The following is a 14,089-nucleotide window of genomic DNA, read 5'->3' as shown; positions in this document are numbered from 1 at the left end:
AAGGAGGTGAGCTAGATTTAGTTTTTATCTGCACAGGAACAGCAGACTTAAGTAAGCCTACATCGGAAGAAGATGTGGCCCAAAGAGACTCTGGTATATCTTCAGGTATTGCAAAGGTGGGATGCTCTTTTTTCTCCTGATTCTCTGAGAGAATTACAGGGAGTAAATTTAAAGATTCCTCTGGTACTTCCAATGATAAGGAACTATCTGGGGAGCAGGTTATTGTGGCTCTGAGTTTGCATAGAAGGTCCCTCCCCAGCAAATTTAAAGGGGAGTCAGGCATCAAAAGGAAGGAATGTTGTACCTCTAGAGGTCCTACAGACACCATTCTAGGAGGAAGTCTTTTAACTCTTTGGGTTATTCCTGATACTCCCATTACATTCTCTGAGCCAACAGAATAACATTGTAAATCAGATGTTCTCTTTAATACAAAGCAGGAAGCTCCAGTGTCTAATAGGCAATCATAATAGGTATTACCCACCTTTAAAGTAACATGGGGTTCATTATTATGGGGGGTAGTGGATAGGGACAACTGGTAGTAGGACATCAGGGTCTGGAAAATCAAAGGTTGTATCCTCTGATTCCTGTGCCCCAGCCCCCCCCCCAGACACCTTCATTGTGTTTGGGAAATTCCTTGGGCACCCCCCTGAAAAGCGCCCCCCTGAAGGGCACCCCCCTGAGGGGCATTCGTGCCTCGAGTATTTTTTGGATGAGCACCATTTTTTATATTTTGTTGTGGAGTTATTTCATTTGAGTTATCATTTTCCCAATATCCATTCCTATAGTCATCATTCCTAAAGGTGTGTTTTTCATTGTCATAATTATATTTATTTCTATAATTATCACTTCTATGGTTGTTATTAAACTGAGTATTCCTTCCTATAATCTTGAGAAAAGCTCTACACTGTACCATATTGTGGCCCTTCTTCCCACAGAAGTGGCAGGTAATGGATTGATAATTAGATTTCTGGAGAGAGGCAAGTGTCGTTGGTTCATTATCATGCCCACTTTCTAATTCAGTTTTCCTATCTATTACACATCTCATTTTTTTCTTCATTTCCTCCATGTCATCATTATTTTCTTCTTCCTTTTCTTTGTTTCCCTTTAAAACATATATAGCTGTTTTTCGCAATTCTTCAAGGTCCATCTCTGACCATCTTGGACATTGTGTTCTAAAATAATTTTTAATTGTTTTGCAAGAGTTATTGACATAGATCCTTTTAACTTCTCTTAAGCTAGTTTCTTTAGTTAGGTCCCAATCCAGGTATCTGTCCCAAACTCGATTATTCTATCCATGAATCTGGAGGGTTCCTTCATCCTTTTGCTTAATTTTTTCAAGTTCCATCCACTTATCTGTATTGTCTGCACATTCCTTCATTGCCATAAGGATGGCCTCTCTACAACGGTATAGTTGTAGATAATCCTCAGGGTTGTTATAGTCCCATTCGAGATCCTGAGATGGCCAATATGCTGCATTACACCCCCGGGTTTTGTTGACATGTGCAATTATTTTATTTTTTTCACATTCAGTTAAAAAAGCCTGTAGCAAGTTCTCAACGTCCTTGTAAGACAGATTATACTGAAAAAATATGTCTCCCATCTTTTTTGTTACTAGAAAGGGATCTTGTTCATATGTGGGGATATTTCGTGTAAATTCATTTATTTCTTGGGGAGTAAATGGTATCCTATGTCTTAAAGTCACCACATCCCCATTCCGTCCTATTTCAGGTACTTCTCTTAGAGGAAACAGGCCTCTAGTTGAATTTTGTACCTATGGGTCAGTTTGACAAGGACAGGTTTCTCTAGGAGGATGAGATCTCCTTTGTGTTGGAATTTAGTTTTCTGTAGGAGAGGGAACATTAGAAACTGGGATTGCAGGGGAAGGGTTTTGGGGATTAAATTCAGTCAAGATTTGTACTATACAAGAGAAGCAGTCTGTTAACTGAGCTATAGGGAAGGTTTTTTCCATCTCTATTTCAGGGAAGGAAATTTCCTCATTCAAAGGTTCAGAAACAGGTCTGTTTCTGGTAGAGTGGGTGTTTGCCAATTGATCCTGTAAGAAACATTTTAGATCTTCTAATTGGGCTTGCATTTTATCCTCAATTTTTTTCATTTTAGCATCTCTAAATGCAGAATTGAGTACAAAAATGACAGTACATATTAATATAAAAAATTGGAGGTATCCTGCATTCCTCAATGCCCCTAATTCTTTAGCTGCCATATAAATGTCAAAGAATGCAGTACTCATTTATATATATATATTGTAATTATTTCTCTAACAGTCTTCACAAAACACGTGGGGAGCAGGGCAAAGCAAAAAACTTTCCACAGGTTTTTTTTCTAATCTAGGAAGTTGTTCCTTAAGGGAAAGGATATTTAGAAACAGCTCTCCCAGCCAGGACTTTAGGGTCCTGTTGCTGAGATTTAAAACAGCTGTTTTCTATCTAACTATCAGAGTCACACAGCTGAGAAGTATCTGAGGTCCCATTTGAACCTAGGACCTTCTGTCTCTAGGCCTGGCTCTCAATCCACTGAGCCACCCAGCTGCCCCTTAAGATTAAAGGGAAGAAAAAGAAAAACTGCTGATTCCAATTTAACTTAAGGAGAAAAGAGAAGAGAGAAGTTTTTTATACTCATTTGTTCTAGCAGCTGTGTCTTTAAGCCAAGTTAGCTGTTAAAAAGGGACTAAGTGGTGAGAAGGTAGAGTAAAAAGGCAAGAAAATTCAGAAGTTTATTGAGAGAATTCTTTAGGCTCCCTTCATGGTCACCACAATGTGATATGGAAAACACTTTAAAAGACTGATATATATTAATTTAAGGTCGCCAAGGAATTCAGCTATGAAATTCCTAAATGAAAACTCAAGTCAGCAGTCAACCTTTTATGGGGTTTTTAATTACCAACAGGAGGAAGAAAAGTATGAGAGAGAGGGGGGGGGGGGGAGAGAAGGGAATAGGGCTTAAATACCCCCTTTGCTTAGGCTGGGCCAAAAGCCCAAGGCCTTGAATAGCCAAGGCAAAGAAAAGAGATCAGTCCCTATCACTCACGTGACCAAAATGGAGAAACAGTCTCAGGGTCTCCACTCCAAGCACCCAGGCTCCAACAACCTCCTTTCCTCCACACAGGAAGTCCCCAGACTCCTCAGCTGTCCTCTACCTCACTTCCTGTGTCTCCCCTGTGCCAATGGTGGCTCTAGCTTAACCCAGGACCGCCCAGAGGTCTGTCCCCTTTGCACATGTCTGTTGAAGGTCATATTCTCAAATAATTAAATATTGAGCTTTGCTGCAGCCCTTCCAAAATCCTGTTACCCTGAGTAAGGTGGAGATTGTAGTTTTCAAGACCTGATTCTGTCATTCCAAGTATCTCCATTGTTATTGATCAGGAAATAGCCAAATCCCATCCTCTAAAGAATGGTTAGAACAGGGTTGAGTAGTTTTGAAATTCACAGCTAACATAATAAAAATGACAATTCTACCCAAACTAATATACTTATTTAGTGCCATTCCCATTGAACTACCAAAAAACGTTTTTACTGAATTAGGAAAAAAAAAATAACAAAGTTCATTTGGAAGAAAAGATCAAGGATATCCAGGGAAATAATGAAAAAAAAATACAAAGGAAGGTGGCCTCATAGTACCAGATCTCAAACTATACTATAAAGCAGTGGTCATCAAAACAATATGGTACTGGCTAAGAGACAGAAAGGAGGATCAGTGAAATAGACTTGGGGTAAGTGACCTCAGCAAGACAGTCTGAGCAGTCTGATGGAGAAGATGGGATGGAATGGGGTCATTTGTGCAATTAGAGGGGTTTGCCTTGCAAGAATGGTCCTTTCATCATGTGAGACAGGAATGAAGGAAGAGATAGTGGCAGGAGACATCTGAAAGAGATGAGATGAAGAGGGGAAATAAGGCTCTCAGTGAATGTGATTTATATGTTCAGTAAATTATTAGGCAAGGCTCTCAGCTGAGAGAATAGGGGAGGGGGGAGCCATAGCAGGTTGGAAGAAGAATGGAAAGGTTTGAAAGAGTTGGCTGTGGTGAGTGTGATATTAAGTTAATTAATGAAGTAAAAAAAGATTGCCTTTCAGGAGCACTCAGCTGATATAATGTAACATAAATTTGTAATGGACTCAGTCAGCATGATTTCATGTTTTTCTCTATCTTTATTCAAAAGTAAGTATCATGCAGAGGGAGAGGAGCAGAACCAGGAAAACATTGTACACAGAGACTAATACACTGTAGTACAATTGAATGTAATGGACTTCTCCATTAGTGGCAATGCAGTGATCCTGAACAACTTGGAGAAATCTATGAGAAAAACCACTATCCACATTCAGAGGAAACACTGTGGGAGTAAAAACACCAAAGGAAAACAACTGCTTGAAAACATGGATCAAAGGGATATGGTTGGGGATATAGACTCTAAATGAACACCCTAGTGCAAACATCAACAACATGGAAATGGGTTCTGATCAAGGACACAAGTAATACCCAATGAAATTGCGTGTGGGCTATGGGAAGGGTGAGTGGAGTGGAGGGAGGGAAATGTGATTATTGTAACCAAGGAATAATGTTCTAAATTGACTAAATAAACTAATTCAAATTAAAAAAAAGAGGGGAGGTCTCTCTTGGGGCTTGTCCCTTAAAAAAAATTCCTGCCAGTATGCATTTTTAGTTATTGACTATGAAGTTCCCAGAGAATATATTGCTCTTGTGAGAGCTTGGTCAATTTTTTTCTTTGATTTCCTTTGTGATACAATCTATAAATAAAACCACTTAAATTTTTTTTTTATTCAGTTACAAAAAAAAAAGTAAGTATCAAAGGAGCACAGTGGAGAAGGCATCAGACCTGGAGTCAGGGAGATTCGTTCAAATGTGGTATTAGATACCTACTAGACTAAGTGCCCATAAGCAAGTCATTTAGCCCTGATTGCCTCAGTTCTGCATCTGTAACATGGGGACACTCTCTAGAATAGGAAATTAGAGGTCAAGGTATAGATAAAAAACAAGGTTTGGGGCTTTTGGGCAGAGGGAACGGTGGAATGACCATAGATTATGATCAGTCAAAGGAATTCCCTAATTGATGAACACAGATGTGGTCTATTTGTGGGTGATGGCAAGATCAAGGATATGACCATCTGTGTGGGTGGCTGATGTATGGGAGAGGAATAAGTCATGTGAAATGAGTAAGCTGAGCTATGAGGATAAGGTCTTTAAGGAAGTATTGAAATATATTGAAGTATTGAAGTCCCCTAGAATGAAAGCAGGAGTTGAGAAGAAAACTAGGCATACAAAACTGAAAGTCCAACTGGGAAGACAACAGAAAACAGGAGGTTCTATCAACAGTGTTGGGACCTATATCCAGGTTAGTGCTTTATCAGTTCACAAAAAAAAAGGAGGCTAAAAAGAACAAAAGAAAGTACTGTAGTTAATCAATATTCTTCTCTGTGCCCTTTAAAAAATGTCACCTTCCATCTCTGATGTTGCCTAGCCAGGAATGATGTCAGAGTTCCAAGGAGATCCAGTAGTGGCACCTCTATAATACATCTAGGATTGGGTTGGCATCACACATTTATCTAGTGGTTTACAGAGTATCTTGAAGTTTTGGGGAGAACTGGGGAGAAAGGAGAGCAGTAGCTTCCAAAATCAGAAAAAAGGAACAGTAAGAGTTGAAACTATCTCTTCTCCATTCCTAAGTCTTACCTCTAGGGCTATGTTGAAGGAATTGAGACGATTAGGACAGTAAATGGTTAATTGCGGAAATTGATTGAATCACACCAACTCCATCTTGTGACTCAATTGTGGGAGTAACTTATTTCCCTTTCTATTCAATTATGGGCCTAATACAAATTCTGTCCCACGAGAAAAGTTTACTCAGTTGTGGGGATTGGGAGACAACCTTATTGCTTTGTTTGAACCTAGCCCTGCATGGCTAGGAAATTGGATCGCCTGTACCTGTTGTTTGAACTCCTTAAGTAGGTCCTAGGTTACCTTGATGAGGAATGCAGTCAGATCCTAAGATTGATGTAAGGAGTTTTCTCATAATTGTACATCTCAAGCAACAAATATATCTTATCTAAAAACCGGCTCCATATTGATCAATCAGCTATTGTTTCCATGTTCCTTTGATTGCATACAGACACTTGGGAAGTCAGGAAGCTCTGAGTTCAAATGCAGCCTCAGATATCTACTAGCTATATGACCATGGGCAAATGATTTATCCCTGTTTGTCTCATTTCTGCATCTGTAAAATGGAGCTCACTGGAAAAGGAAACTGGAGGTCAAGGTGTGGATGAGGAATAAGGTTTGGGGCTTCAAGGCAGAGGGAATCCAGGGAATTGCATCTGCTTGCTCTCCTCCCAACTTGGAAAATCCTTAATCTTTCCCCCAATTAGAAATCAGATTACCTAATATTATGTTATTTCCTTTAATTAATTGGGCATGTTTGTTTTTAATGTATAAAAGTAAGAGTTTGGTCCTAGACCATTGGAATACATTGCTTAATAAATCAATATTCTCAGAAGATTAAACCTTTGTTTTCTCAGAAATTATCTTTGTTGTTTTCACATATTACAGAAGATGTTGCCAGTGTCTGAATGCTCCAACCCCAGATGTCCTGCTTTCTGTTAAGTTTCACAATGGAGCTGGTGACCTGGAAATTAGCAGTGTCTAATGGGTGGAGGAATATAGTTTGTCCATGGTTGGTTCTTCATGCCTTCTAACTAATTTCCTCAGAAGTATACAGAGACTTCAGCATGTTTGCAACTTCATAAATAGACTGAAAAGCCAAGTCGCTATTTCATGAAGACGTTTTCATCCAAATGGTATCCTCACAATTCATTTCAGTAGTGTCTGGGTGTCTTTCAGGGCACAGAACATCTGTTCTGAATTAAATAGAACTTTCTGCTGATTGCTGTTTCAAATGCTGGCACACGAAGTGCCTTTAACAAATGCAACTTTTTAAAAAGGCCAGAACAAATGAAAGAAATTGTGAAATAGTCAAGTATCTTTATTCAGTTTATCTGTACGCAATAGCATCTCAGTCCTAATAAAAGGACATTTTGGCTTTGAATTCCCAGGAGTCATTGCTGTGATGCTTAGTAAGGCAAAAGAAAATTATGCTAGCAGAATTCTGAAAAGCTCCATTTTACCCCACACATCACCCTTATTTTACAAATGGGGGAATAGGCAGTGAGTTCTGAGGTCTGCTCAAAGGTAAAGTGATTCAGTGGTCAGGTTTCCTCCATTTCAGCTGAGTCAGATTTTCCCCTTGACTCTAATTGTAAGCCAAAATGACTTCAAAACTATTGCGTATCCAGTCAATCAAATTGATTCATCAAAATAAAAATTTAAAAATAGCAACTAGTAGATGGCAAAAAGTTTAAAAAATCATATATTGCATTAAAACATATATATGTGTATATGTCTGTCTGTCTATCTATCTATCTATCTATCTATCTATCTATCTATCTATCTATCTATCTATCTATCTATCTATCTGTATATCTGATTTTTAAAAAGAGAAGCTCAGTGTCAAAAGAATAAAAATTACCTGAGAATGAAATGGCCACAATAGTGTTGTGTGGTTTTCTATATAAAAAAATGGCGCTTTTATTACCTCTTGTTTCATTTAAATGATTGTGTCAAAATCCCTGGGGTACAGTTTGCTATGGTTTTAGCCCTGTTTTACTCAGAGCTTTGATCAGCAAGATAAGAAACAGGATGAATTCTTCCTTGCCTGCACTGCTAGATAGATGTAAGAGGACAGAAATGAAACTGCACTCTTCTGATTCTCAAACTTTCTACTCCACAAAACTGATTTTCCTAAGGGATTTTTCCTAGATGAGGTGGAAGGACAAGAGACTTCACAACTACCAACTAACTTTGGGCTGTCATGGCCAACTTAAAAATTCAGGGTTCACTTAAATTTTTTATGTTGTATTTTGGTATACAATGTTTTCTTCTTTTTTCCCCTTCATCCTTGCCAATCCCTGTTTACATTCCTGGGACGGGGTAAGATGCACAGTCAGCAAGACCACACATGTTCTTTCCACGCTCAATAAGGAAGTACCTGGAGCAAACAGAAGAGAAATGAAAATTAGAGAGGAAGCCTCAGATTGGGAGATCAAAAGACTAAATAGCACTAATGGCAATCTTTAATGACTCTTACAAGGAATGGAGATATGTCCTAAAAAGCTAAAATCCATGGAAGAGGAGATAACTGAGAGAGTAAGCAATGACTCCTATAGGTTTTGGTAGTAATTAATGAAAGGCAGAGAGGACCATGAAGACTTGCACAGGGTTCCTGGGATGAAGTCCTACGTTAATGATTCCTCACCTTGGTGGAAATTTCTGCTTTTCTTAAAGGGTATTACAGAATTCTTAGAACAAAATAGGTTTTAATATACCTTCTTCTGCCCTCACTCATCTAGTAAATTATATAATAGTTAAGGAGAAAAATGGAATATGTATCAAAATAAAAGTAATGTTACAGTTCTACATATTTTCAGCATTCATAATAAATTGTTGAGACTTAAATCCTATTGTGGTATGTCTACCTGGGGGACATAGTTTAAATCCTTCTGCTTTTTTTTTCTCTCTCTCTCTTCCTTTGCGTCTTTCCTTCCTTCCTTCCTTTTTTCCCTTTCCTTGTTAAAAACCCTTACCTTTCTCTCTTAAAATCAGTACTATGTGTTTGTTCCAAGGCAGAAGAGCAGTGAGGGCTAGGCAATGGGGATTTAAGTGACTTGCCCAGGCTTACACAACTAGGAAGTGTCCAAGGCCAGATTTAAATCTAGAACCTCCCACCCCTGGACCTTACTCTCTTATCCCTTGAGCCACCTAGCTGTTCCTTTTCTGCTTTTTTCTAATCAGAAAAGCACTCCAAAGAAGTAGACCATGTAACATCACTATAGGACTACAGGTCAAAGGTCTTTGGGTTTAGGAAAGTTCTTTAAAGAAATAACCTTCAACCAAAGCCACTTTTGCAGATGAATGATAGTCTCTGTTGGGCAGGATACAGAATTATATATCCAGAGACAGGCTGAATGCTCTTGTAGGCAGAGGACCAAATTTGCAAAAGTTCATAAACACAGAATTAAACCTATATACTACATGGGGGTAGGCTGTAGACTCTTAAGACTATGGCATAGGGGAGATGTAAAACAGGGAAACTAAACTGTCTCCTTTTCTCTTTTTCCTCTTGCAATTGTGAAACTTGTGACTTTTTACCAGGAAACACGTTGGATGGGACGAGAAAGTACCATTTTGGTGCATTAGTAACCTCCCAAGGTAAGCATCACATTTTGCTGTATTCAAAGGTCAATAGTATATAATAGGATTCTTCTGTGTAGTTTACTGATGATTTTTCTTAATATTTTCAAGTTCTCATCCTTTCCTTAACAGAGAAAGTAATTTTTCCTTCTGACCAATCTATTCACAATTCCTTTTCTTAAAAGAGACTTTTCCCAATAGAGAGTTATGAAGTTACTAAATTATTAAAAAGTCTATCAGTATTTTTGGTATCACGTGCTCTACGATTAAAACTAATCAACCAAAGACTGGAAGGAATAAAGGTGCCATAGCAAGATAATTAACTGTTAATAAATTAGACATAAAATTCAAGGTACAACTGGACATTTTTACCCAGACACAAAAATCAGATGTGCAGTCCTACATTAAACCAAGACCTTTTATATCAAGCCAGCTTCTAAACAGTGAATACAAACAATGGGAAAAATGGAAAATACCTGGATTTAGTATTTAATAATTCAATAGTAACTTTATCTGAAGTACAAGTCATCAGAGGTATTCTTCTCTAGAAGGATGGAGCTTCTTTTGGTGAACATGTGACTGAAAAGGGCTTTGAATTCTTTATAAAAATGAATTTAAAGATGGTTTTGAAGTGGAAAATTGCTCAGAAGTCATTCAGAAAGTTAGACCTGAAATTCTACACAGTGTTTAACCAGGAAATGAAGTCACATTATTTCCCTATGTATAATTAGGCATGATAGAAATTTAATAAAGAAGGGAGGTGATGGATCTGTAACCCAAATACTAAATGGTTTTTTCAGGCATTGAATCTGTGATGTTGGCCACTCTTGTCCTAAGTACTAACTGAACTGTAAAGAAGTTGATTTATGGCACCAAGAATGGTCACAAGCAGGAAGACTTTTAATTAGCTGTAGAATGTAGTTAAATGATAATCCAGAGTTCCTTACCCGTTGTTCCCCCAAGATGTACCCCAAGAATTTTTCACAATCCAATAAAGTATGCCATTGTTTTTTCCATATCCAACTGCAAGGACTGCATGATTCACTTTATCTGGACTTTTATCACATCTGGGGCTGAAAAACAAATTAAAGGCAACGTTTGTAAAAGAGCTACATCGTTGTAACCGTTACTACCATACTAAATGTCTTCTAATATCTTTGGGAGCTTGCTATTCAAAAAGAACCTTGGGTCAGAATCTTTTGTTAAAGTGAATTCAATGCAATAAACTTTCATTTGTGCCTCTATATACCATATGTCATGCATTGCACTAAGCATTGAGGCTACAAAGAAAAAAAAAGTGACCGTCCTTAAGGAACATATATTCTAGACATCAAGAATCCTCCTGCCTATGAAGTGATTTGCACTCCCTTGATTACTCATTTTATGAACTAATATTAATTTTTTTCATAAACCCATACCTTCTGTCAGTATCAATTCTAATGCAGGAGAGGGGCAAGGGCTAGGCAATTGAGGTTAAGTGACTTATCCAGAGTCACACAGCTAGAAAATGTTTGGGGTCACATTTGAACTCAGATCTTCCCAGCTCCAGACTTGGGGCTCTATCCACTGTGCTATCTAACTGCTTCCATATTTATTCTTATGTATAATTATAAGTATAGTAGAATTCCTAAAATTTGGAACTGGTTCACTGAACATGTAACTTGTTTTTCTTTTTTCTTTTTCCTATCCTTAAGTTTCTTTTACGAGAGCACAAATTATTGCCAAGCAAACTGGTCATATGGTCACAGAATTCCCATTGCTATTGGTATTTCTGGAATTTTAAGTTTTATTTCTGATCCAGATCTTGCAATCTAAGTGGTATTTTTGGCCACAGAATTGTCTACTCTCAGGGATCTTAACTAAACTTAAGATTTTTTTTTTCACTGAAAGGTACTTTAGGTGATGTTTTTCTTTTTGTTTCTTTCTTTTTTTTAACCTTATCTCCTATCTCAGAATCAATGCCAAATATCAATTCTAAGGCAGAAGAGCAGTAAAGGCTAGGTGATGGGTGTTAAGTGACTTGCCTAGGGTCACACATCTAAAAGTGTCTGAAGCCACAGTTGAACTGGCTCTTTATCCACTGAGCCACCTAGCTGCTCTGGCAATGCTTTGTTGTTGTTGTTCTTCTTTTATGTAATAAAAACTCACTTGGAATATATGCCATCACGGTAGCTCATAAAGTCTTCAGTCACTTCAAAGGCAAAACTGACAGGGTTATGGTGGGCCACGGCTTCAGTCATAGCTTCTTCATCATACTGAGGGAGAAAAATAATACCATGAATTATATATTTTATTTTGGCTCTTCTTGTTTCTTTTCCCTCTTTCGCATTTGCTTAAAAATAAGAGATCATTAGATTTACATGCATGGCAAAAACACAACTCAAACTGAAAAATCTCAAAGGAAAAAGACTAACATTTCCCTAATTTAAAAAAGAGAAAATAAACACGCCAGACACTAGAGGTCATATCTAGTTTTCCATTGATCCCAAGAACTAATACTTTAGTTCTGTCAGCTAAATCTTTAATTAATTATATATATTTTCCCCTAGGATGGTAAAATGTTATACAATGGAAGTGTGACTCATGCAAAATCTGCCTTTACATTAGTGGATGTCTCAGTTTAATCCAAGGTGAGACAATGACTATAAAAGATGTATTTTTTATACATTACTTTAGCAGTGATATTTTGAATTTTCTCTAATACAAAACTGATGGTTGTAATTTGCACTCTGTTGAAGCTAACCAGAAGAGAGGTGTAATGGAGTTAAGGTAAGGATGCTGTTTATTCTTTTTAGTTGGAGAAAAAAGTCAAGCGTTCTGTCTTTCTGCTTCCTTAAGGCTCTTGTGAGGTCATAGGCTCACAGACTCAGACATCACAGCATTTCAGACACTAGATACTCTCTAGTCCAGAGGTCCTTAACATTTTTTGTGTTATGGATCTCTTAGGCACTCTGAAGAAGTCTATTCCTCAGAATGTTTTTTAAATGCATAAAAGAAGATACATAGGATTATAAAGGAAACTAATTATATCAAAATGATTATAAAAATATTTTTTAAAAAATCAAGTTCACAAACCCCTTAACAGGTTAAGGGCCCCAAACTATTCCAACCTCTTCATTTGTAGATGAGGAAACTGAGGTTCAGAGAGATTAAATGATTTTCCTAAGGTCACATGTATAGCAGGATTTTCAAGCAAATCATTTGCCACTAAATTCCCCTAAAAAACCAGGGAAAGCAAATCTAACCACAAGTTGTAACTAATGCCTTCTATTCTTACCAAAATGCCAATCAGCTTTTGTTTTATTGGGAAATTTTACATGTAACAATGTTTTTTACCCTATAATCTAATTATGCCTGAAAAATGCCATTTCAGGTTTGTCCACAGAATGCGAACTCTACTGATTTTCCCTAATCAGATTTTATATCATTATAATACAGAATTAATTCCATCCCCCAAATGATTTTTTTTGGCTTTCATTTTTTCCATTTTTCTATACCAACTGGTTGATTGAAGTTTATACCAGACACAGGATGAAACAACAAGGAAACATGGAGTTCCTTTATGTTATAAACATGGTGGTTGAGATGTCATTATAAAAAATATCACTCTCAGAAAACTTTATCATAACAAAATACCAGATAACTACTTAATACCAAAACTCACTATAGCAAATTAATAATGACAATAATAATAGCTAGTATCTCTATGGTACTTTAAGATTTATAATAGAGAAACAGTATAAATACTAATAATTTGATTCTCATAACAACCCTGGAAGACAGGTCCTATTGCTATCCTTATTTTGCAGATGAGGACACTGAAGCAGGCAGAAGTTAAGTGAATTTCCCAGGGTCACATAGCCAGCATCTGTGCTTATCTTTGAACTTAGGTCTTCTTGACTCTCAGTTCAGTGGTAGAGCACTGTGCCATCTAGTCGCCTCTACTGTGAATTCCCGGAACAAAAGATCGTCACCCTGGCATTTTTGTACTCACAATTGTTATGTTGACCACATCTTTGACAAAAGCAATGGCCTTGTCTGGTTTGAATCTGCAAGTGCCATCCTGTTCAAAAGAGCAATGACATTAAGAATCAGTTAGCTATGGCACAACTATTGCAACAATATACTTTTAGATAAGATATCAAGAATACCTTTCCTTCATAAGGATATGTGTCTTCTCCCATAATTCCATTATTATACATTATATACTCAAAAGCTTGGCTTGGGAGACCCCTGTAAAACAATTCAATGACAAGTTTTATTAGGACCACAAAACTTTTTCTGGATAATTGGCAATCAATCACATACATTTTATTTTTTTGAATGTGATAATATATTTATCTAAATTTTACATTTGCAATATATCCAATAAAAGCATTTATTAATTATCTCAAAATGGAAGGTGACAGGATGCAGTCCCTTGCTTCCTAACTTTTAAGTTGAATTCTTTGCTGCTAGATATTAATATAAACATGAGAATATTTGCCTTTATTTTCAGGAAAGTTCAATAAACTGAATGGAAACAATTTCAAATCTCAAAATTCAACCAAATTTGCTTTTGAGAAAACTAAGAACTAAACTCTAATTCAGAACTTTGTTCTTTATCTTCACTGTTATCACTCAGTATTGCGTGGAGTTAAAATCAATTTTGCCCAAATTTGAATGTAGGATTATATTGTTGTAAGTCAGTAATTGATAATCAGATCGAATTGTTGAGATTTACCCATTTATTCAACAAGTATTGCTTATTATGCAAAAAAGCATTATGGTGCTGGTCCATATTCAAAGAGCCTTATAATCTTTATAAATTTATAAA

General features: G+C 37.0%; 1 protein-coding gene across 1 annotated transcript in view; it reads right to left on the bottom strand.

Annotated features, from left to right (window-relative positions):
* Window positions 1-6,988: 6,988 nt before the first annotated feature.
* The window catches only part of CTSH (cathepsin H), a 44,747-nt gene continuing 37,646 nt past the window's right edge, over window positions 6,989-14,089 (bottom strand). Inside the window, exons 8-12 of the mRNA XM_007479293.3 lie at window positions 13,425-13,506; window positions 13,268-13,336; window positions 11,422-11,528; window positions 10,221-10,346; window positions 6,989-8,071 (exon numbers count right to left, since the gene is read on the bottom strand). Of these exons, the coding sequence (XP_007479355.1) occupies window positions 7,996-8,071; window positions 10,221-10,346; window positions 11,422-11,528; window positions 13,268-13,336; window positions 13,425-13,506 (460 nt within the window). The 3' untranslated portion in view covers window positions 6,989-7,995. The remainder of the gene's footprint in view (window positions 8,072-10,220; window positions 10,347-11,421; window positions 11,529-13,267; window positions 13,337-13,424; window positions 13,507-14,089) is intronic.

Source organism: Monodelphis domestica, chromosome 1, assembly GCF_027887165.1.
Source record: "Monodelphis domestica isolate mMonDom1 chromosome 1, mMonDom1.pri, whole genome shotgun sequence".
Classification (NCBI taxonomy): Eukaryota; Metazoa; Chordata; class Mammalia; order Didelphimorphia; family Didelphidae; genus Monodelphis; species Monodelphis domestica.
This window is presented reverse-complemented; position numbering and strand designations above follow the sequence as displayed.